Source organism: Rhipicephalus sanguineus, chromosome 11 (genome assembly GCF_013339695.2).
Source record: "Rhipicephalus sanguineus isolate Rsan-2018 chromosome 11, BIME_Rsan_1.4, whole genome shotgun sequence".
Taxonomy (NCBI): domain Eukaryota; kingdom Metazoa; phylum Arthropoda; class Arachnida; order Ixodida; family Ixodidae; genus Rhipicephalus; species Rhipicephalus sanguineus.
Window position 1 is genome coordinate 43,634,151 of NC_051186.1, and position 25,303 is coordinate 43,659,453.

At 48.0% G+C, this 25,303-nt stretch overlaps 1 protein-coding gene across 1 annotated transcript; it reads right to left on the bottom strand.

The window, feature by feature from the left end:
* Positions 1-5,538: 5,538 nt before the first annotated feature.
* LOC119374645 (arginase, hepatic) lies at positions 5,539-24,152 on the bottom strand. Its single transcript, XM_037644815.2, has 10 exons — positions 23,476-24,152; positions 18,837-18,909; positions 16,892-16,995; positions 15,723-15,900; positions 11,525-11,615; positions 10,968-11,024; positions 8,996-9,100; positions 7,906-7,982; positions 6,191-6,250; positions 5,539-5,722 (listed from the first exon to the last, which is right to left on the bottom strand). Exons 1-10 carry the CDS (start codon positions 23,626-23,628, stop codon positions 5,544-5,546), a joined length of 1,077 nt encoding a protein of 358 aa, XP_037500743.1. The 5' UTR covers positions 23,629-24,152; the 3' UTR covers positions 5,539-5,543.
* Positions 24,153-25,303: the final 1,151 nt, after the last annotated feature.

The window sequence follows — 25,303 nt, forward strand, 5'->3', positions numbered from 1 at the left end:
CTCACAAGTTCTCTCAAGCTCTCACGAGCTCCGAGAGCTTCCATGATGCTAACCCCATCATGTAGCAACACGCTACCTGTAAATAAACGTTACTGGTTAACAGCTCCGGGCTCCTCTCCTCGACATCCTCCCCGGGACTCTGGCTGGCTCCGGTCCTCTGGGCAGAACCCCGACTACATCACCACTTATAGGAGTCAGACGACTCTTGCCGGTAACGCTCCTAGGGGGGTCAAGGGACCCACACCGAAGCATCAAGCGACTCCACAAGTATTTTAAGCCACTCATTCGATCCTTGCTCTACTTTTGCGCGACTACTGTTGAAAATAGTGGAGTATTCATTTTAAGCAAGTTCAATAATACTTGCCGTTCTGCCCAGCGACTGTAAAAAAAGAATAGTTCAGTCTTAGCATTATTTTAATAAAACTCGTCAAAACAACACATATTTTCCAGCATAGTTATATAGAAAGCGCGAAAAGATGGTCAGTGATTCCCAATTAAGAATTTGGGTATTCCTCATTTACATGCTTCTATGAGTATAGCCAACTAAAATGTGTGACTGTGATGTGCACAGTGTCATATGGTGCTAAATGAACAGCAGAAATCGCCATCATGTTTCCATATTTATTCCTTGTGATTAAGAATAAATCAAAAGTGGTGACGGCTTGAGGCATCAGACTTGTGGCTTGCTCGGTTGTCGCTCCTGTCCAGCGTGAGCACCATGAAAAACGGTATCTGAAACGCAGAACGTGATATTATGATGAGAAAATGAAATTGCAGTAAAGGTTTGCAAAACCTACACAATAAGTGGTTCACACAGACATAATAAAGGCTAACAACAAAACAACAAAGCACATCCTCCGGCAGCCAGGGGCATGCCGTGAGCGGTTATTGACCGCATGTTTTACAAACGTAACCCATCCTTAAATACTCAGATAAACAGATGCGAGTACTAGGGCCCGAACGACACCCAGCGCGTGCGTACGCCGTCTACGTCGAGATCAGACATGTCATATGCTAGAATTAGCGCACATAACTCCCCCAATCACGTACACTCACTCGATTCTGTCATAGCGCCCAACGTCATCGCAGTGTGTGCAAACCACGAAAACAGCAAACAGAAACGAGGGAAAAGAGGGCACGCCGGCGGCCGCAACAACGCGCGCCGTCGAAAGTCTAGAGCTTTTTCACTTTACCGGCGAGGCGTGTCCAACTTGAATGACTACCGCGTACGTTCTGGAAGCCACCGTACTATATCTGCACCTCAAACTACCGTCTTTAAGCCAACAAAAACCATTACATATAGTGCGTCTGAGCGTTCTGTAGTTTTTTTTTTTTTTTTCACGTTCCCACGCGTGGAAGCACGCTGCACACTCAAGGTCTATGGAAATGTTATTATGAAGTAGACTAAAGTGCATCTCAAAACGACATCTTGCACCTTCAGTAGTGCAGACACGACGTGCGATCAGCAAGAAATGACCCTCGATTATTGTTTGCATCGCTCACTTTATGGGAGCTTGTACAGCAACGCGCATAACGGTGGCAACTCGTTAACTGACAGCTTTAGTTGGGCATCCGCAACAGCCCCGCGGATACAGGCTACTGTTGGAAATGGCTGGCAGGTTCCGCAGAGATGCTGCAGACGCCCAGCTAAAGCTGTATAATTAGTACCTACGAAAGCAGTACACTCACCGTTAACTGGCGCCCGTTGTCGGTGTCCGCAGCTCCATGGGCGTAGCCAGAAATTTTTTTCGGGGGGGGGGGTTCAACCATACTTTATATGCATGTTCGTGCGTGCGTTTGTATGTGTGCGTGTATATATACGCAAGCAAAACTGAAAAATTTCGGGGGGGGGGGGGTGTTTGAACCCCCCCCAACACCCCCCCTGGCTACGCTCCTGGCTCCATGAATATTCCGCCCTCCAAGCGTCACTTCGTGCACGGCTCTAGCCGGCGTCAACACCGTCAACACCACCGAAGACGCGCAACCTACGCAACCACGCAGCGCATTCCAATAGACCAGGAGACTGACACGACTGAGAGAGGAGAGTGGCGCGCCACCTCGGGCGCCAACCCCGTCTACGTTGCCGAGCAAGGCGCCACAACGGCGCCAAAGGGCGAGCGTGCGATATGTATGGCGTATACGGCGGCTCTTCCGTATACCAAAGCCAATCAAAACGCGCTTCAGGAGGGTCCAGTGACTCCTTCCCAAATGCGAACTCTTTTTCTCTGCCTGTACCTTCCAAAAGGGGTCAGATGGACACCCGAAGAGAGTCACGGTTCCATGACCCTCTTTTGACTCTCTTTTTTCTTAGAGTGCAGTACTATTGCTGAGGTGTTGAGATAAGGCATAGAAGGCGTGCACCGTTTCTGTGTGGTTTCATTGATGAAATACGTTTTGTGTTACAAAGTCCCCGTAGCCATGTAGGTTCTTGTATATACAAATTTATTTTATAATAACACTATAAATTATGTATATTACATGTACCATAACATCTGGTGTACATATTTTCTAGCATGTTCACCAAGTCATGTATATTGTGTATATACATCATGTACATTGTGTATGTTGTGATAAGTGTGCGTATGCTAGTTATTAGTAGCATGCATTAGGGAGACCCTGTGGACTTCGACATTTCTGTGATAACGTTTTATGCATATTGTGCTTAGTCATTTGTGTATGTTAATGTTCTTATTGTACGGACACTGTTTCCAAGTGTTCACAGCGCCCTACGATGAAATAAACTTTTTTCTAAACAGTCATTGTTTGAGGCAGCTGGAGGCAGCTCTTCTAAACCTGTTACTCTAAATCGCTCAGTGTTGTACCCAGTTGTACTCTAGACACCCTTTACCTTGCACGTCGCTGTGGGCAGCTGATGTTACTGATGTAACATCACTGATGTGGGCAGCTGATGTTTTAGCGCTCGTCGTGTCCACTCTTTTTCGTCTGTCCCTGTTTTTAGCGCTTTGAATTTGTCCCATGATGTTACTGTGTTCTCCGTTGTATACAGGAAAGAATGAGAATTTAAGGGTTCATTTGTCTTCGTTAGAAACAACCTTAGCAAAAGCCAACAGACAATAAAACCAAGGAAGGTATAGGGGACGTTATTTGCAGTATTTTAACCATATTGCAGTAATTATCATATACAGTAAAACCTCGGTGATACGATCACGGATCGTACGAATTTCGGGGTGATACGAATTTTTCTGTGGTCCCGGCCAATGCCCATTAGCTTGCAATGTAGTGGAGTGTGGTTGTTGCGAACCGATTTTCACCCGGGACGTTTGATACGAACGTACGCTAGCGCACAGGTACGAACAGGTGCTGCTCATGCTGTCGCGGAAGACGCGGCCGTCGCGCGCGGGCGCGGACATGCGCGTTGAGCCTCCGAGATTGTGCCTCCGAGATTGTGCGCCCTAATCATGGAGGTCGTTATGCGCCTTCGCGTTCAGATTACAGATGACGTCGCGTTTTTTTTTCTTTTTTTTTGTTTTTTTTACGCGTTGACGCGTCCTGCTGTGCTCGAGGCAGCAGCGTCTTTGTACGGCGTCAACACGTGCCTGCCACGTCGATGCAAGCCATGTCCTCGCAATCGAACGTTCTACGAAACAAGACTGAAACTTGAGCTGCGGGTCCATCATGAATTCCCATGACAGGTGGACGAAGACTCCAAGAGACGAAGCGGACGGTCTTGGCGAATGAGCAACGCCCGCATGCGAATTCTCCGATTTGCACGGGAGACTCCCAAATTTCGAGCAAACCTCCCGATTATGTGAGTACGGCCGTAAATCTCCCGAAAAGCGCCCCCAACACCACCGCGATAAGAAAATAACGGCAAGAAGCGACAGCGACTTCAAGATTTTCTGGTCTTAATTTATAGAGTACAAAGCGCTTTTTAAGTTACTTTCGCCGCAGGGCTGTGGTGTCATGCAGAAACGCGTAGAAGGATTAAGAAGGGCTACTAGCGGTCAAGGGTCACAACACATCTTGTTCATTAATTACACACGCGCGCACGCCCCGTATATTGACGAGTACAAGTATGATCGTTGACGTCTAAAAACTTTGCTGGCAATCATTCAGAGCTGTTGATGACGTAGCTGCGGCCCTGAGAAACACTAAATCGAAACGTATGACAACTTTCTTTTGTCGCATACTAATTTTCTATGTTTTTTGGTGATACGAATTTCGGATGATACGAATATTTTTGGGAACCCCACGAGATTCGTATCACCGAGGTTTTACTGTAAATGCAAAGAAATAAGTGGACGAAAAGACAACTTGCCGCCGGCAGGGTCCGAACCTGCAACCTTCGTATAACGCGTCCGATGCTCTACCAGTTGAGATACAGACAGCGGCGGTAGTCCTCCCGTCCACTTTTATCGGGCATTTCTGTGTTTATAAACCTGGAAGTGTTAGTCAGCGCCGTTGTTAGCCATTACGGCTAGTGTGGAACCCTTTTTTTTTTTGCCAGCTAGCCTCACGCAGCACGTGATAACATATTGTACGCTATAAAGACACGTGTCTATTGATCTCCCCATCACCTAAATGACATCTTATTCAGGCGTATACATAAAAAAAGTTCACGCAGAATCTCTTTACGGATTTGTCTAAGTTGTGCGTAAGCGGTGAGTCAGTCTTACTGTAAGTTGTGGCAGTCAGTCGAACGCTGCTTTCGGGCGGTGTGGGCATGGCGCCTTTCATTTTCTGTCTAGCGTTAGTAAACGACTGAAATAGACTAACGAGAGGACCATTCCGCGAGCGTCAAAACGCGCTGCCCGGAAAGAAAAAAATCTGATGCCGGTGTACCAAAAGCTTCGTTGCAGCAACCCCCCTCCCCCACCCCCGTTGGTCGAGTGCAAAAGAAAACACGCTTGAGAATGCATGAAAAAGGAAAATGAAGATGAAGTGATGACGGGCTTCTTACGTAATGGCCTGCCTTTGGTCCCTGGCTTTCCGGGAGTAAAGATGGAATGCAAGATCAGGGGCCTTCCGCTGCCATTATCGTCAAATACCTGCGTGGCCATAAGTCTACTCTTTAAACAATGGCGGGACAGGTCCGACTAAGTAAACGTATGGGGAAGACTTTGCAGACCCCTAAGGTGATTGGGGGGGGGGGGGGTATGGCGCACACCTATGACAGGAGCCGTGGCTGCGACAAGCGAACTTACCAGTTCTTATCCAATCACTAGCTCCTGTATGTGACAGTCCGGTTTTCGACCGCCGTTAATCACAAAGAGTAAGGAGGAGTGATAAAATGGACTGTGTAAGTTTATGAACTCTTTATTTAGCACCTCAGTCGCTGGTCAACTTATCTCTACACACTTGGCGACGATATCATTATGAGAGACGCCGTAGTGGTGAGAGCTCCGGGAATTTCGACCATCTGCTGTTCCTTAACGTGCGCTGACATCGCATAGCACACGGTCCTCTACCATTTCGCCTCCATCGAAATGCGACAGCCGCCGTCGGGATCGAACCCGCGACCTTCGGGTCAGCAGCCGAGCACCATAACCATTGCTCCACCGCGGCGGACTGTGTCACGTAAACTAGGATACGTGGTGCGGGTCGACAATATTCTTGTCGAGATGAAGCGGCAGGTTTCCGCGGCGCTGACTGCCAAAGAACGCGTCGACCACCTTGAGGCTGCAGTCCAGGGTGTTCTCGGCGTCCTGCTTGCTGCCCAGCCTCAGGTTCACTTCGGCCAGGTCCAGAACCCTCAGCTGACCTGCGTCGGCGAGACGATTGAACGACGAACACCTTGTGCACTGCGCACAAAACCTATACATGGCTTGCAATGACGTCACTGAAAGCGCCATGTTGGAGCAACGCATGATGGTACGCAAAGCTTGTCATGTCACGTTAATGTTATCAGTACATCGCATTCAGGTTATCTCGTTATTCATGCGCAGAGACCAATGACATTCCGGCTGCGTCGTTATCCTCTTGAAGCGTGTTAACCGCATGTAACCTGATTACGCTGTCTTTAGATGTTCCTCTAAGTCATCAAAGTCGCCGTGTTGGAGCACCAGTGCGTCGAGAAGCTCTGTCCCATGACGTCAAGTCCAAGCTATCCCTAGCCAAGAAAGGACTGACGTCATGAGCGGCAAGTTCGTACGAGGAGTAAGTCCCTAAACGATTTGTACTTGTGTCTTCGGGATGACTGTGTCTTGCCCAATATTTTGTAACGACTTACCCGAGTTGCTGACTTCTTCCGCGATGATTAATCCTTCTCGAAGTGTGAGACCTCCCATGACTGTAGAAACAATAAAAAGAAACTTTAGAAATAAGCGGTGTACAAGGCACACGATTTGATTGCACACTGCAGGTTGATTCGGAGCCCTAGAGGTCTTGCATGCCGAGTGGTTGCGGCCAACATTAGACGCACGGAAAGGAAGAAAAGCTCACGGGTCCCTTAAGCATTTGCTTAAGACGACTCGAAGGTGAAATCCCTATTCTTCTTTTTCTTCTCAGTTGATCCAATGATCCTCCCCCGCCCTCCTCTGAAAGCTTACTGCACCTAGCGTGGTTTTGCAATGCCTCCAGGGTCACAGGCACTGCAAGCTTTCTGCACCTCACGTGGTTTTGCAATGCCTCCGTGATCGGCCCACCTTTGAACAAGAGACAATGTCATGTGATGGCGTCATCCTGTGACGCCACATTGCGCCCTGAAGATTTCACAAATTTGGAATCTGTGACATCATGATGACGTGACATGGCGACGTCATCACGTGATGGTGATTTCTTGCTTCACTCGTATTGACGCCGCCGGTGCCATCGGTCACTTTTCGCGTTCGATCAGGCATCTAAGGCTCCCGCCTTTACATTGTGACCTCTGTTACGACCAGGGGCTAGCGGCATCCTTCTGTGCGCCTCGTGTTCGCTGCAACCACTCATTACAAGGTCACCAACTAGACCAGATACAAGCTATTCCAGGTTTGACCACACCCTAAAAGCCCTGCCAGTCGCCTCCCTCTCCACCCTACCACTATGTGTAGCATCCACTTGTTCCGCGGTGGCAGCTCATTCCGTGGGTCTATACATCATTTACATCAGGTGCAACAGTATAGAAGCTAGCGAGACTTTTTGTTTATTTCAACACACTGCAGCCCCGTCGGGCTATCGCAGGAGTGGGCAAATACAATACATAAAAGAGCATAACAAAGTGCGCTGAACATCAGTGATTAGTAATATACAATGTAAAGTAATCGAGTGATAAAGATCGAACATGACCAGGCAGAGCATTCCACATTTCTATAGAACGAACAAAAAGAAAACGATATCTAAACGCCACCGTACGATGGATAAAAATAGATATGTTCAATTCATGGTAATTTCAGGTGGTTGTTGGTCTAGCGGGTACGATGTATTTGCAGAGTAAGGGGAGTGGATGCATTCGCACCAAGAAATGGCTCAGTGATTTCACCACCCGTAATGTGATTTCTTTAACACGAAAGTTTTTATGGCGGGTTCCACCAAGAGTTCATTGACGTCATTTCCGTCACGGAAGTGACATCGGTAAAGAACACGAACAGATGACAAAAAAACCAAAGAAAAAGTTTCGCGACGATGGGTGCCGGGCGCTCTACCCACTGCATTACCGACGCACATGCACGAGGCTTCACAAACGCGCCTTGTATCTCTCACAGCACTCCTGGTTGGCGGGAGTGATGCCATCATCTGGGAGCGGTGAAGCACTGCATCATAGCACTAACAAGTGCGGACAGGGATCGCTTCGGTAGCTTCAACGCAACGGAGGCTTTCGGAGCATTATTGTAGGAACCTCTACGGTCGGTAGACACCTCGGAGACACCTCTATGGTCGGTAGACACCTCTATGGACACCTCGGAGGGTCGATCAACGACGCACGTGCACGCTCGCGTTGTAAATGAATGACGTCACGCCACTTACCAGGTGTTCCCGTGCTGGGCGCCACCAACTTGTCGAGGGAGTCGATGTCGTAGCTGACGTGCAGGGACTTCGTCCCTCTGCGCGAAAGAAAGTATAAGAGAGGCAGTGAAGAAGCGAGCCCAAGCACGCGTTAAAAGTTTACGCAAATCTTCGGGTTTTACGTGCCAAAATCTCGATATGATTAAGAGCCACGTCAAGTGGTGGGACTCCGGAATCATTCTGACAATGTGGGGTTCTTTAAGTGCACCTTTAATATCTGAGTACATTGGCGTTTTCGAGCCAGTGCAGTAGCGCTTAGACGCGCAACGTTATAACCGCTACAAACCACCATTCGGAGGGCACACGCTGAAAGATTTGAACAGTACCACCACACGTGCAAGCCGAAAGACTGTAAGGGGTGTAAGCCTCGCACCATGATCAAAGTATGGTAGGCCTGTGCGAATAGCAAATTTTGACGCTTAAAAGAGCACAAGTGCAATAGTAAGCGGAGCGAATCGATTCCAATTAGACATCGAACGGTTTTGAAATAGCTTTCGGGTAGTTAGCAGCTATGTTATCCTTACCACCAACAGAAAACTAGGTTCACCACCTAGATGGGCTTAAACCTCTGGACGAGCTTCTAGAATTTGTGTTAAATGAGGTGTCACCGGCGTTCATATACTCATGGTGTCACCAAGTGACAGCGTACGAAAATTCCTTGAACCGAGGGTGCCACTGGAGCGAACGTTTCCACACTTCCTCAAGGCAGCAACCTTGAAGAAGACAAGTCCACTTGTCCAAACATTGGCTTCAGCGACATCACCTCTTCAAGGAGTTTTCATCTCTGCAAGCTTCCATCCTCCCCTAAACTTCCGCCTTGTTTCAAGTGACAACGTCACTATTTGACTATATACTCTTCTCGTCACACAACAAAAGATGTGTACGCGATCATGTGCAACCGTATCTCTCGATACAGTGTCAGAGATCCGTGACCGTAACGTACGTTGTCTATCCACGTTCGCGCACATATGTGCGACGCCCTCGATCTCGGGGTTATGCTATATACACACGGCTCTGGAGGGATGACAAATGTGCGTCGGCACACACTCACGTAGGGTTGATCTTGTTGAGTATTCTCTGGACGACGTTTCTGATCCCGTGCCGGTCTACGTCAGCCATGTCGTAGACAGTTATACCGAGCTGGTCCAGGAAGTGCCTGTTTTATCGCGGACAGGAGCATGACGTCAGCACGTGCATGTTCTTGGACATCACTATACCATACGCACGCGTATATTATAATGATGCTCATGGTAGCATTGTTTCACGTAATCTTGCTCATCCGCATATGTTTTCTTTTCTCTTACGTTAGCGAATCATTCATATTGTTCCAACTAAAGATGGCTTGCACTAACATCACTGAAACCGCCACGTTGCTGCATCGCATGGTGGGACGCAAGGTTTGTGACGTCGCGTTAATATCATCAATTCATCACTTGCAGGTTCTTATGCTATTGACTCTCAGAGGCCAATGATGTTGTGACTGCATCGTTATCACACTGAAGTGATTAAACTGCCTTTACGTCATCAAAGCCACCATGTTGGAGAACCAGTAGGTTATGAAGCTGCGTACATGACGTCACGTGCAAGCTTATATAGGTGTGCGCACAGCGGTAGGGGGCTGAGATGCATGGCTCCCCCCTAATCATCTAAGGGGAGCGCCAAGTCAGCCCTGCACCTTTGCTCAGTCGGACTTGTGTCAGACTCGTCCATACGGGATGGGGGTGGGGGCAGCTGCGGTGCAGCTTGCCCTCCCCCCCCCTTATGGAGACCCTGCGCACGCCTATGGTTCCAATGACTTGTGAGGATGACACCATGTTCCTATGCATACGCGTCTCCAATGCGTACGACGAAAAACTTTCGCATCCCCGATGCTTCTGTCCCCGCAATGCATGAAAATGCGCCTACAGCTTGTTAAAAAAAAATTAAAGAAAAAATCTGGAGCATTGTTACATTTTACAGCAAAGGGGGAGGCTCAAATCCAACTGCTGTTCTGTTCTACTTTGACTGGCTTGCGGGGGAGAGGTTGAGCCTTATATTACCTCGGCTACTCCAATTCTATAAGTTCTGCAGCGAAAAGAGAAAAAAAAAACGTGGTGACCCAATATAAAAGATGAGCAACTAAAGAGAAAAACATATAGCAAACTGAAACAAGTTAAAAAAGTAACATAGTAAGGTAATGTGAACGCCTGCAAACTCAACTTGACTCAAAATTGACCAGTGCTAGATTCAAAATATGTTCCACGAGTGGATCTGCCTTAATACTTTAACTGGCTCAACTTATCGAATTCGAAGACGTGCCTTAAACATATCAATTTAGGATCACAAAATTTCGTTGATCGGCCACTTAGGCGCTTCAGTTTCTCGTACAAGCAACAATTACTCATTCGACCAATCCAACTTCAGAATTAGAATTATGCTAGTTGCAACAGGTAATTTTGAAATTCCCTGTATAATCTAAGAAATAACTGAAAAAAATTCACAGCATATCCACGGGTGAATGATGGAGAGCTTGGGCGAAGCTCCTGAAGCAATCATGGTTACACCGTGAAATCTTCAGTGGTTTCGCCCAGCAGTAATCAAAGCGATAGCCCAGTACATCATCAAAGACGTGACAAACACTGTATATATTTATACAAGAAATTTTATTAATCGTAAGTGGTAGCTAGACGTGGCTTCCGTTCCCCCTTCATTATAACGGCTTTATGGTCGGCGAAGTGATGGATCGGTGATGGGTCGTAGTGGGATGTTTGCAAATACGAAGTAGTGGGCAGTTTGCAAAGGTGGCTTCCGTTCCCCCTTCATTATAACGGTTTTATGGTCGGTGAAGTGATGGATCGGTGATGGATCGCATTGGGATGTTTGCAAAGACGAAGTAGTGGGCAGTTTGCAAAGGATCGGTGATGGGCCGGTTACGCCTTACGCCGGACGCCGGACAAGGTTAGACTAAGAGGAGCTTCGCCCCTAAAAGAAAAGCAACTAGAGCAACTAGAGCAGAATTATACTAGACGGATGGCAGCACTTACCGTTCATAGTTATCCACATCCCTCAGACCTATGAACGCAAAGTTCTCCTTGTGGACGCTGCATAAAAAGACAAGATACAATAAAAGGCGGAAAGTGGCTCAACAGGGGGTGTCGCTAAAGCACAATAAGATACAAGAAGGCACAATAAGGTACGCCCGTGAGCAAAAGTATGACGATGGCACGGGCAGAGCTATGCTCTCAACAGCAGGCGGCTCGCCACTATAGACGGCACAGACGGCAATTTCGGCACACACTCCCATCATCCGTGTACTTTTGCTCACGGGTGTATACGTATCCATATCTTACTGGCCTCTAAGACGAGAAATTCGAAAACAGGCTGTGTGCGCTGAAGCCGACGTTTAGACAAGCGGACTTGTCTTCTTCATGGCTGCAACTGCAAGTTCAAGGCTTCAGTCGCAGCCTTGAAGAAGTCAAGTTCGCTAGTCGAAACGTCGGCTCCAGCACACACACCCCCTTAGTGCTTGCATCTTCCCCTTAGTGCCTTTTTTTTGCCTGTAAGATACGTCATTGAATTGCAGGGACCATCTCTCACTAACCATGGCTGTATCCACTCGAACCCTTTGGGTTTCACGATGTACGGTGCCATCTCGTGCAACAGGAATGCGACGGCCATGCCATGGATGTTGCCTGTGACGGAAGAAATAGTAAACACAAGAGGATGCATAAGAATCCGCGTGCTGCCCAAGCAAAGCTGTAACGCGCTGCATAGTGACTTATTGAAATGCGCTAAATAACCATGGGGTAAACCAAAGAAGGTATTCGAGGTTCGATTTGTATTCTCCAATTTCTGAACTTTACAATGAACTTTTGTGTTGTTTAATCATGGACACACTGTGCATTCTTTCCTTCTGTTCTTCTCCTGAACTTGCATGGTGCCGCATTATGTGCGAATCTTGAGTTTCGGAAACGGAGCAATAAAATGAAGTCAAGGATATGTTGTGGGTAAAATTCATCCCTTACGCTCTGGCACATGCTGGTTGCGTGCATTCAAATGCACTTCGCACCACGAGAGGATAGAAAAACACGAATGCGCGACCAAGCACAGCACGCGCGAGCACGCGAAAAAAATAAAAAGAAAGGCGCGCCACGCGCACAGAAAAAAAAGTCACGGTTTCACCGCAAGGGCGAAGCAATGAATGCGATAGCAACAAATTTTAGTGTTACTCGAAGTGAGGCTGGCAGCTAACTGTTTTGTATCCAGTCTCGTGTAACTACAAAACGCTGGTGTAAGAGAATATGGCCGCTCCAGGGAGAGAAGCTCTGTCCGCATAGTCACTTCGCGTTGAAGGGTATACGAGCCGCCCGCTGTGATGACTTTCGAGATAGCGCGCGCGCCAGCGATCACGACCGCGCCCTTAGATTCAAAGTTCAAAGTGGCTGCTCGCGCGACAACCCCCCGCCCCCCACCTCGCGTCTTTTCATGGTCGTTAAAGACGGGCGGGGCGTTTCCTGTCTGCTTCGACGGCAGGCCTCCCGAGCGGGGTGATGTTATCCCATGCACCCTCGGAGCGACGGAAATGGGTCGGCTCGTTTGATCTCTGCTTCGGCCGCGTTCGTCGCCCCCGCTCGCGCGCTTTTACCCGCGGTAGAATATACAATGCGCGGGGGGATCTTATCAATTTGGACTTCATACCGGAAGGACATGACGGCGACGGCAAAAACCCGTCGAGACTGTCCATACAATTGCTATCGCAATAAAAAACGGCGCGCGACATGAGAGGATAAAAAGCAAGCGCGGCCCCTCCCCCCCCCCAAAAAAAGAAGAAAAAAAGAACGCCAGGTCTGCGCGGAAAGCGCAGCAGTCACAGCGAAAGCTCGAAGAGCGGCATTTCTAGAGCCCGTTATTAACTATACTGTGGCTACTAATACAAGTACACTACCGACGTACCCATTACGACACAGATCACAACTTTTGTGAAGTTGGGAAGCACCCACTACGACATTACTCGTTATCCTGCGGAGAAGCGAGGTACCAAATGTGCAGTTTCTTGATGCGACGGCTGATGAAGATGAAGAATTATGACTGAGCCTTTTGTAATGGGTTGGAAGCTTTAAAGGACCCACTAGTTACGTAATTCACATTGTCTGACGCCCGGTCGTTATTTCACTCTCCCACCACGCTTTATAACATACGCTAACGTGAGAAAGAGAGAGAGAGAGGGAACTAACTTTATTGAGACCCTGAGGAAATGGATCATGGGAGCCTTATGGGCTTCCTTGGCAACCAATAGAAGTGCACTTGCAAGGAACCCACTACGCTATAAATCAACATAATTTTTGTGAAATAGGGAAGCCGCCACTATGCAATTCTTCGTCATTCTGCGGAGAACCGTGGTACCTGCTAAACACCTGCAAGGTATTATGTGCACTTTGTTGATGTTGTGGCTGATGACGATGAAGAATTATGGAACAGCCCTCTGTAATGGGTTGGAAGCATTCAACAACCTACTTTTTGCGCAAATCGCGTTGTGTGACGCATGGTTACAGAATTCGCGTTGTGCGACTCTTGGTGCTTATTTTACTCTTCTACCACGCTATATTGCACATGTTAATGTGGTTGCTTCCCGATATGAAGCCTGTATAGGGTCTTTTGGCAAAGCAGTTTCAAGCACCGGCATGGCTCTAAGGTAGAACACTGGGCTCCCACGCAGAGGGCCCAGGTTCGAACCTCATTCCATCCTGGAATTTTTTCTTATTTCTTTTTTTTTCTTATTTCGAGCGAGTGGTTACGGACACCGGCGGCGGCGGACAACTACGGCGCCAAAAACGGCCCTTGTTGTGATCTCATAACAGCTTTCGCTGAAAAACGGTGCAAGGTGTGCGATGGAAAGGGAAGGGACAAGGGGGCGCGAGAAGAAGCGAGCAGCTGTTGCTACTGCTGTCCCGACGACGTAAAGAACGCAATCGTTACGTAACCGCTACGTAATCGCCGTCATTACCGCGCCGCCACTCGCAAGGGCCGTAACTCAACGGCTATTTTGGCGCTGTCGGCGCTAGCGTCGGCGCAGCGTTTGAATTTCGCGCCCCTATTGGAGGTATACGAAGAAACACTCCCCTGACTAAGTAGCTCTGCTTTAAAATGGAAGTGATTCAGAGCAGCATGTGCTGCACTGTGGGAGAGTGGTAAGCCGTCCCGAAAAGAATCCATTATTCCATAATGTGTTAGGGGCGAAGCTCCTTATAGCGGCACCCGTTCGTCCCCGTCGTAGTAGTGTGTAACCAGTCTTAAAAACGGAGGGGGCGTGCACACATGAAGGCTCCCTAAAGACAATGCGCTGCGACAGTACGTGATATGTATCGCCCTCTCCTCTCCTACGCTTCCCCCTCTTTCTCCTCTCCTACGGTCCCCCCCCCCCCCCTATCTTGCCTCGCGGAGCAGCGGCGCCGACGCAGGCAGCGTCGCGAGGCAGCGTCGCGGCAGCGTCTTGATTAAAAAAAATCACAGCATATCCACGGAGTGAATGATGATGAGTGGGCGAAGCTGCGGAGGTTCATCGGTAAACCGTGAATCTTCCGTGAATTCTGCCCAGTACATCATCACCGACGTTAGATCGGGCGCGTTTATACTAAAGGTTCGATGAGAGTTATGACGACTTGCAGCTCACTTTAATTTTACGTCAAGCAGTTTTTGATCTGTCGAGCGAAATGCAGTGAACACGCAGCATCGCAAAGACAATCAATCACAGCGTTGGTCCTTTAACCTAAACCTTTCTAGTTCTGCGCGGCCCCGCGGTACAAATCAGTTCTCTGGAATCCCGGAAGGTGGATGATGGGCTGTGACACCTCGAGGAAATCCACAGAACAGATTTGTCGCATTCACTGCCCGTATTCTGCGACGATCACTTTTAAGGCGACTACATTAGATGTCTCATCACATCCGGAAAGTGACCGTCGGCGTCAACACGAAAAGTGATGCAAGAAGTCATCATGACATCATCGTGGCGTCCCAAATCGCCAAAATTAATGCCGCCATTATGGCGTCATCGTGACGGCACATAGCGTTACCTCACATGATGATGTCACTACATGACATCGCTTGGTCAGAGGTGGGCGTAAAGCACACCTCGTAAAGTGTGCTTGCCTCTATTACTACAGGCTCTAAGGCTCCAAATTCAGGAAGGGAGCCGACAGATGGATGCACGAAGTGGGATATGTTGAGAGAACAGGAGAAAGTTCCTCAGACAGGCTGGCCGACGTTTCGATAGGCGGACCTATCTTTGTCAAAGGCGCCTTGTCATCCCTGGCGTGTTAGTTTTAAGAGGTAAGTGTTGACGTCATGTCCAGCGGTGGCGCGCCTTTGACAAAGATAGGTCCTCCAATCGAAACGTCGGCCAGCCTGTCTGAGGCACTTTCTCCTGTTCTTTCAACATGTCCAAGCTCTAAGTCTGTAATTCGCACAAACGTAAGTGTTTTATGTCCAAGTATTTGTCCTTGTGAGCCTATGTGTTTGTGCGTTCAAACCTTCCCCACAACTAAAATGCGCTTCGTGTGTTCTGATGTTCTCGTGTCCAGATATCATTTCATCTAAAATATTGGAGTATTGCGAATAATGCTAAATTAAACTCCGAATTTTGGAGAACTAGGGATTTACGAAAAGTAAATTCCAATAAACGCCGAACTGCCGCAAAAAAAAAGAACTCCGGAAAACACTATCCGAAATTTCAAGAAAAATAAACTCCAAAAACACGGATCCCTTTAGATTTCTCGAAGGGTCTCCGCGCTTGCACTGTATACCTGATTCGGAGGAAGTGGGCGTGTTGATGTCGGCGTGCGCGTCCACCCAGATGACGGCGAGGTCCGAGTGCGTGGCCTGCGCGTGGCCGTTGACCGTGCCTATGGCCATGGTGTGGTCGCCGCCCAGGTTGAGCAGTACGCGACCCGAGCGAAGTACCTCGGCCACGGCGTCGCGGACCTGCGAGAGACGGACCGACCCCATGAGTCGCGGTCACTTGAGTGGCGTACCAGTGGCGATTCCCCTTCTGACTGACCACGGTACGTCTATACTCTTCACGACGGGCGACTCCTGCGTCACATGCAGTTTCTGGAGAAATCGGTGCCGGATTCCATCGATTGTGACGCGTTATTGATGACATGTATTTTGAATGCCTCGTGCAAGAGCGTCCAAATATTCTGATTTATTTGATCCAATGAATCGTTTGCCGATCACCGATAAATTCATCGTCTTACAGCAGGCACAAATTTGCCTATTGTGTGCGTGTGTGCGTGCGTGCGTGCGTGCGTGCGTCGCTGCACGCGCGCGCGTGTGTGTGTGTGTGTGTGTGGTGTGTGTGTGTGTGTGTGTGTGTTGTGTGTGTGTGTGTGTGTGTGTGTGTGTGTGTGTGTGTGTGTGTGTGTGTGTGTGTGTGTGTGTGTGTGCGCGTGTGTGTGATTTGACGGTGTTTAGTGGTGCGAGCGCCAAGTGTGACTAAAGAGAGCCATGAAAAATGCCGTATCAACACACACAGTGCGCGGGATAAATGAAAAACGAGGGGGTTAACCAGCACTGAGCCCGACTCGCTGAATACGTCCCCCACTGAGGAAAGGGATTCGTGACATCCGGGGATCACGTCGCTGCGTCCGCGCATGCGTGAAACGGGCGTGCTTCACATCCGCTGAAAGTGTTCGATTTCGGGGTTTGATAAGCAACTCGTTTCCGTCCAATCCAACCGATGGGAAACCATTTCGTTAAGTGATAATCAGTTTTTACAGAAACGTAATGAAAGCTTTGGCGATTTGCGGGGGCATGAAGCGCGTGCGCAAAGCTCGCGAAAGTAATGACGCGCTTCTTCCTATAAAGAAAAGCAATGCGCCATCTTTCTCTTATACGCAGTACGTACCTAGCTTCAAAATGAATTTTCCTATATACAAGGTCGTCTGAGAAAAGATAAACCCTCCAGCCTTACGTTCTTGCTGGTTTTTCCCACGACGTCCGACTCGATAGCGTTGCAGTCGGTGACGTTTGGCTCACCTTCCACTCGAACATCGCCGAAATCCTTGACAAGATGACCTGAGAACCACAGAGGTTGCGCATTGTATATAAGTGTTCCAGCGTGCAACAAGTCACGCCAAGTTACAATCCAGGCAGTGTTTGGGTACAGGCTACTTGGTACTCTATTGTAAAATTGCGTACAGCAAGAACAAAGATGATGATGATGATCATGATGATGATGATGATGATATCCTATTCCTGATGGAGCTCACCCACAAAGGGGGATGGGCAAAGAACCGGCGGCAAGATGTTTAAGGTAAAGACCTGGCGCTAATTAAAGAAAAAATGACGAAGGGACAGACAGCACTCGTCTGTGTGCACTCTAAGAACTATATGAGTATCCTTTTATACATGCGAGCGTCACATGTGTAGCACTATCTTTAGAGAGGCACCTTGACTCTCTTTAGAAGAGTCGTGCGACGCACGACTTCCCAAAACAGAGTCAAAGCGCGACTCTCCTGCAGAGAGTAAACGTGCCTCTCTAAAGACAGCGCTGCACCTGTGACTCTCGCATGTATAAAAGGAGAGTCAAATGACATCTTTTTTTTTTCTTTGGTGTATAGTTCTTCCAGCCCTTTCGTCTTCGTCCGCGCTGTACGCAAGTTTACATTACAATTGAGGAACTGAAATTGGTACGGAGAGTCGATTGGCACCTCAACAGATCGGTTTGACTTGGCTGATGAAAAAAACGTCCTCTATGACGTCATGTATGATACCAGCCCCGTAAAATTTGAATGAATAGGAAAGGTTCTGACCGACGTTTCATAAGTATCGCTATTCTTCGAGTGTTAGTAGTTGGCCCGAGTCACCAAGAGGGGCCAGTAACCTACGCCGTGCCGCTTCGTGGTTCCGACTATTTTGTTAGCATCACTATATACTGCCAGAACCCGGATAAGACGGAGACGTTTCGCTCTCCCAGTGACGTCGAAAGTGACGTTTCGGCTTAGGTCAGGTGATTCTCGCGCATTCGACGGTGACGGGAACTTCCGATACTGCGCTCTTTAAGCCTCTAGAAACGCGAATACCAACAATACATAGTTGTCATTCAGTTATAACCTCGCTCCTTTTCTCGTCGCTATGGGCATATAGTTTCCCAATATTTACGAGAGGGAACTCTGGCTCAGCGATCGTTCAGCCACCATGGGAATGATGGGTAGTACATGGATTTGCCAAACGTTCGTGCTTGCGGCTTCGAACGCACTTGTGGCTTCGTTTATTGTCGCGCTTTGGCGTTTGTTTTTGATAAAGGAATGGATCGTTGTGAACTTTGTGACCCGATTTGAATGGATGAGCCTAAGAAGGTCAAGGGAGTGAAGTGGAACTGCTGAACGTTTAATGAACTTCGTCTTGCGACAAAGTGGCTACAGGCGACACGGAGCCAAACGGAGCCGGAATAACCAAGTTTAGACAAATCCCTGTACTACACATCATTCCCATGATGGCGTAAGCGCCATCCGTTGCAGCTCCCATAGACACTAGTTCCCTCAATTAAATATTGTAGGAAACTCTATGGCTACGTTTGATGCACAGTGAATTCGTCATCACCGGAGTCCTTGTCGTATAGTTGTCTTGAGCAATGTCACAAGCAAGTATGATTTGTTAGCTATATTAACGTGTTTCTAAATTCCATCGCTTCGATAGCGAATTGAAGTGTAGACTAAGTGGCTGGGAACAGAAGCAGGAGCCAGAAGCTTTTCTACACGAAATACCTCGCGTGACTGCGGGTGAACCGGAAAATAATGAACAATTTAAAAACTTGCCTAAGCATTCAGATTACGTAACAGCACCTGCATACTATACAGCAGCTTATGTGTATAAAACGTAGACGACATTAATATACTGGATCAGGGAGTACTCACCTAAACCTCTGAGCTGGTCCAGCAGTCCAGCGTCACGCAGGAACTTCGGTGCCTCTTCGACTCCAAGCTTTCGCTGTTGACGCAAGTAACAATGATAATTATAAAGAATTTAAAAATAAATAAGTACCAAGAACACGTTTGTTACACACCCGAGTCACAGGGCCTCGTTAAATTTTCGCCTACTGTGCGTGGGAAGAGATTGTGTTTCAAGAGGTCATCGTCTCATAATGCCACACTACCTGCGATATTTTTTCCATGTTAACTCGGAAACCACTACGCAAAGTACGTGTACTGCAAATAAAATCGGATACAACAAAAAATAAACTGAAAAAAAATGGATTTGAGCGCATTATTTACGTTATTTAAAGTTTGCGTAAATGTGATCACCAGACAGTTATATTGTCACAAACGGAGAAAAAAAAACACCCGTAAGAGTACGCAAATTTCGCAAATCTCGAACCGAAGTATAAGATGCTCCAGTGGCGTAGCCAGGATTAGGGAGCGGGGGGGGGGGGGGGGGGGTTGTTCCGGTAACGTTTAAGTTTAGTATGTGTAGGTATATGGGCACGCACACATATAACAGATGCTGAATCGTGTGACAGACAGACAGACAGACAGACAGACAGGCAGACAGACAGACAGACAGACAGACAGACAGACAGACAGACAGACAGACAGACAGACAGACAGACAGACAGACAGACAGACAGATAGATAGATAGATAGATAGATAGATAGATAGATAGATAGATAGATAGATAGATAGATAGATAGATAGATAGATAGATAGATAGATAGATAGATAGATAGATAGATAGATAGATAGATAGATAGAGACCAAAATTTCTGCGTTTAAGTTCCCCAAGAAAGACCATCGTCTTTAAAACTAGTGCTTCTTTAGCTAGATCCGGCTCTGTGTATTTACTAATGCCCTTTGTTTGGGGACAAATTTTCTTTATCTTGTAACCGCTTTCTTAAAAGATAACATCGAAACTTAATTAATTTTTTTCTTGCACATTTAAATATGCAAGTAGCAGGTCAAGCTATTTTGGATAGGCAGGCGAACTCTGAACTATAAGCAGATCTAGCACGGAGGCTTTTTAGGATGTCTTAAGCTAGGTGTTTCCATTTACATTTGACTCCATTGGCAGTGACCTAGTGCCTGGCGGTCTGGTATCTTCTATCCTAAATTTTTAAAGGTACCCTTTGCTGGCATGTATAAGAATAAATCGTGAGCTAATATGCGGCCACATATATGCGAACTCTTGGCGGCTTCATGCGTGTTCGCCAGGCTCGTGAAATGATCCCACGTTGTTTCTAGGGCTAACTGGGATGCCACCAAACTCTCGGGCGGGAAGTTAAAGCAGTTAAATTCTGCGTCCCCTCCCTTTCCTCGCAAATCTCTCCAACCAGTTTCACTTTTACAACTTTCATAGACCCGCGTGCTTCAGTGTGTGCTTTGTATTTGTCACCGGCTAATCACACGCCATCGCTTACAATCACGTTTCTGAGGCTCTAGGTCAGGGGTCTCAAACGCACCTCTGCAGCTAACGGGCCGCAGTCACGCAAGTTCACTCCCGCAAGGGCCAGGACCAGAGGCGTAGCCAGAAATTTTCTTTTTTTTTGGGGGGGGGGGGGGGTTCAACCATACTTTATGTATGTTCGTGCGTGCGTTTGTATGTGCGTGCATATATACGCAAGCAAAATTGAAAAATTTCGGGGAGGGGGGTTGAACCCCTCACCCCCCCCCCCCCTTGGCTACGCCCCTGGCCAGGACAATGACAAAGGTAGGAGTGGGAGGAGGTCGAATAGACTGTACAAAATGTCCGCTAACATTGCCATTTATATCTCACGTATCAGTCATTACTGAAGGGGATTTGACGCCATTATTACAACAACATATAGATACCTATCTCCAAAGTGACTAAAATCTAGACGCCGATTTTCTATATATATATATATATATTATATATATATATATATATATATATATATATATGCCTCACGACAAAAATACCTGAGACCAGTCATGCCTGTGTAGCTCACGAACATACTTGTTAAGAAAATACAAAAAAATATCGGTCGAACAGTCATGTGCGGGCCGCGGGGAGATGTCCGCGGGCCGCATGTTTGAGACCCCTGCTCTAGGTAGACGTATGAAAACTTTTACTGCTCTGAGACGAAGAAACGGACTTCAGGATGGAAGCGTTCTTAAAGTATAATCCGGAAGGCCAGATCTAAGCTTGCCCAGGGAAGAGCCGAAGAAGTGCAGGATAGGCGCATTTCAAAGAAAGATGGCATGAATCGTTCGATCGCATCTGTTCATTTTCTGACTGTTTGTCATCACTGATTACATGAAAATCAACGTTTCTGGAAAAGAAGTCAGGAAAGAGCGGCTATTATTATAGTTGCGTTGCATGTGGAGTGCATACGTGCATACGTGTGCGCGCAGTTGCGGACAAGACTGCGTGCGTACAAACACATTAAAAAGCAACAACGCACGGAGCCCACACATGCCGCTCGCAAACAATAAAAGTGCATGGGTTGCGCGTGTGCACATGGACACATAAAATAAGATTCAACAAGCAAAGCAGAAAAATCACGCCATCTCCCGCTAAAGGGGACCTGAGGCGATGCGAAGCAGCGTTTCGGCATGTAGAGCCCGCGTTTGAGAGGGGGAGTGGAGAGGGGAGGGGAGAGAGGCAAAGGGGAGAGGGGAAGTGGAGAAGGGGAGGGGAGAGAGTGATAGGGGAGGGTGTATGTGGAGAGGGGGAGGGTGAAATGGGAGAGAGAATGTGGAGAGAGGGAATGTGGAGAGGGTAAGTTGAGAGGGGGATGGGAGAGAGGGAAAGGGGAGATGGTGAGGATGTGTGTGGAGAGTGCTTGCGCATGCGCAGTAAGGGTGGTCACGCCGCACACCACCACCACCGGATTGAACTCCGCTTCACATTTAAAAAACGGCGGTGCGCACGTGGCAGGAGAACGGGGGATGGGTATATATATATATATATATATATATATATATATATATATATATATATGTATATATATATATATATATATATATATATACGGGGAAAAGACGTGTGCGCGTGCGGCTTGTTATATATATATATATATATATATATATATATATATATATATATATATATATATATATATATATATATATATATAGAACGAGGCAGTCATCTGCGGACCGGGCCGCTAACAAAAAGCTTGTGGGCCACGTGTTCGACAGCCTTATTCTAAGTGCAGCACGATTTTAAAAAGAGCGAAAAGTCCGCAACAGCATTGTGATCAGCTCGTGATGCGCGAGAAACGGCTTAAACGTGACGTGTTTTCGGCTCCTGCAAACGCTTCTGGCGCGTGCAGCTCGCGATGTGTTGGGCGGGAGCCACTACAGGGGCGTGTATTTGGGCACCACCTATCGAATATCACATCCATGGTACTTCCTGAAGCTCTACCCCGATACCCAAATCGGAGTTCTCTGTAATGTCTACTAAATGCGACACGTATCCACGAGTGAAACATTTAACGGGACCGACAGCTACTATGCGTTTAAAAGTCACAAAAAAACTGTTATGTCGCGCTGCCTATCGGAACAACCTTTACGATGCACTATAGAGTCGTTCCGTTCGCTGTACGTAGTCCGACGCTTTTAGGCGCACCGTAATTAGTACTAAAAGTTAGTGCATGTATACTATTATCCATTCCCGCCATATTCTTTGCCGCTTACGAGGTAAAAGAAGTTGACGCTCACAAGCGGCGCTGTCTTTGCAGCAACGAGAGGAGCATGTCGTGCCGTGGCGCATGCGCAGCAAAACGCAGCGCACCAACAGGAACCGCTGTCGCGCTCCCCTCATACTGCTTGCAGCACGTGTGTGTACGACTTCGCGGTCGCCGCAGATCGCAAAATTCTGATTATAAATGTTTCACGGTGTTTTCCGCGTTACAATTCCGTGATTAGACACTGAGATGACTGAGACCGGTAAGCTTTCCGTTGCACTAAAGGCAACAGGTACCATGAAAATTGCCTGTTGGTCTCTAAAGACGAGTGTGCGTTATGGAGCCCAAAAAGAAGCAGGGAAAAGGAGAAAGAAGTTCGACAATTTTCACTTACCATCTAGCTATAGCGCCCAGGCACGTAGGCAAGGGGAGAGCCAGCCCCCCCCCCCCCCCCCCCGAAATTCGTCAAGCTTTCTATATTCCCGGGCAACATTATTTCCTTTTTGCCATGGAAAGACTTTGTTTCAAACAATTAGGCCTTGCTCCCCCGCCGAAAAAAAATCCTGGCTACGTGCCTGATAGCGCCAAGTTGTGCCTGCGAGTGAAGCTGCGATACTCGTTATCCACGTCTGTTGGTGCTGCTATATTCACGGATTTTGTTGTAGTTAATGAACTAAAGTTTTGTGTATAGTCTGGTCAATTAAATGTGTAAGAGCATCAGACTATCACAGGGCCTAGTCGACCAAATTCTTCCTTAGGTGAACAAGCCGGCGCTGCTTCTCATTACTGGTTTCTCACAGACAGGACAGAGGCGGCACGTAGTGCTGCGTTGCGGCAGTTCTTGGTCGCACGATCCGCCACAGAAAGACACTCGCAACAAGGGCGCCCACATCCGGGGCTGCACACTTACCTGACCCTGATGAAGCGGAATTCCGAGAACGCCGATCTCCCGTTGAGCGATGGTCGAATACGAGGCAGCAGGCGATCTCTGGTTGCCGATCCTCGCGGCACGGACGGTGCGAGCCGCGTCTTTGACAATGCTGCGCGACGCAACTTGTCCCATTGTGTATAGGGCGGCTCTTCCGACGCTCGGTCCCCGGAATATTGCGAGTACGGTGATAAAAGCCCAGCGGTCGTTATAATACGACCGTGCGAAAGCGAGAGCGCTACAGCTAAATCCAAGACAAGGCGCAGACGAAGTCCGTGAGAGTACGAGTCCCCCAAACAACGCTATATCTCGTGCTCGCGAGACTGAGCGGCGATCGCTACTCCACTAGCAGAGACTCTTTCACGCAGCCTCGGCTCCGCTCGAGAACGCGCGCACTGCTGCTTGGAACGTCAACTTCGATGCTGTATGCCGCAATGTATTTCGAGGTTGCAGCAAGCGATGGACTTGTCTCAATTGCACGGGACGAAGCGAAACGCTGTCGTATACTTGTCGGTGACTTCGATGAACTGGTACGGACAGGCTTTAGCAATCTTTCGCGTTCGATGACGTCACATAAAAAGGGATGAAGCCCGATCGCCAGCCACACAGTGATCCGAGTACCTCGGGTTCAAATGGATTCCAACAGTATCATACCCTGTTTTGGCGACTGAACACGATGTCACACGTCGTACACGTCGTACACAATCTGAACTACTGTCCCGGCTCTTGCTACGAATCCAAGATCTCGATTAAGGCCTTGAAGACCTGTAGCAACGGGTTTCCTCTTGTCTCGTTCAAATCTCTAGTGTCCCTTGTCGGAGTGATGATTGGCTGCTGCACTTTTGACGAATGCTGACTTCTTTTCTTCCGCTTTTATCTAAATCTCACGATGACGTGGCCACCGCTGAAGATGTCCCTATGAACCCAGTGCCACCCTCCTAGCGGTAAATGCCTAAATTAAATGCGTATAACGTTTTCAAGTTTGTAGAAGCCTGACTTGATGTGCGCAGACTCTTAGCTTTCTCGGCTCACTGTCCAAAGTTTCCCAGGATGCCTGCTTTACTGCGACCAGCTGTCGTCGCACGTCGTAAAAGGCGTCGAGATTCCGAACCACTCCTCCCATAAAGGCAGGGTTACGGAATGAGCTTTTCGATATGAGCGTTTTTGTGGCCAGAGTCGGAGATAACGAGAGCCGACGCGTCGGACAAGGATGGCGAGAGGGAAGATATGTGAAGACAAAGGGAGATTCTGCAGCTTATCGCGGACGGAGACGACCATCGTCGCGATATCGTCTTGTCTATTGTTTTTTCCACCCTTCATACTTGCAGACAGCATTCGTCAGCGTCGCGTAGACTGCCGAAGACCTGTAGATCATCCTAATCTTCTATCTTGCCTGCAGATTATCATTTCAATGCCTATGATGGTGAGAGTCACTCAATTCTTTCGGCTCTATGCTGTGACACGAGACTTCGCGTGGGGAGGAAGTGCGTGCTTTTTATACATAGCGTTCGACTCCGTTCCCTCGCGTTGATTTATTCATTGAATAAGCTATTCAATAACTTACTTATTGATTGGTTTAATATTGATAAGCGAGGAGCACGACTGCCTGAATGAGTGGATGAATGCTTGGGCAAACGAGTGTGAGTGAGCGATTGATATACTGATTGGTTAGGTGTAAGTGTGAACGACATCGAGCGAGTTGTGGCTGTCGAATGACTTGTGAAACTGACTGACTTACTGAGTTTGACGTCCCAAAATGACACCAGAACCGCGATAACCGCGGTTTAGTGTAGAACTTCCGAATAGGCTG

What these genes read in the sequence shown, in the direction of transcription:
- LOC119374645 (XM_037644815.2), bottom strand. Translation starts at nt 23,628, where the DNA reads ATGGGACAAGTTGCGTCGCGCAGCATTGTCAAAGACGCGGCTCGCACC. An exon ending in GCCCACTTCCTCCGAATCAG is followed by an intron (nt 11,616 to 15,722) that starts GTATACAGTGCA and finishes CTTCCGTCACAG; the next exon opens with GCAACATCCATGGCATGGCC. An exon ending in GATGTGGATAACTATGAACG is followed by an intron (nt 9,101 to 10,967) that starts GTAAGTGCTGCC and finishes GCGATAAAACAG; the next exon opens with GCACTTCCTGGACCAGCTCG.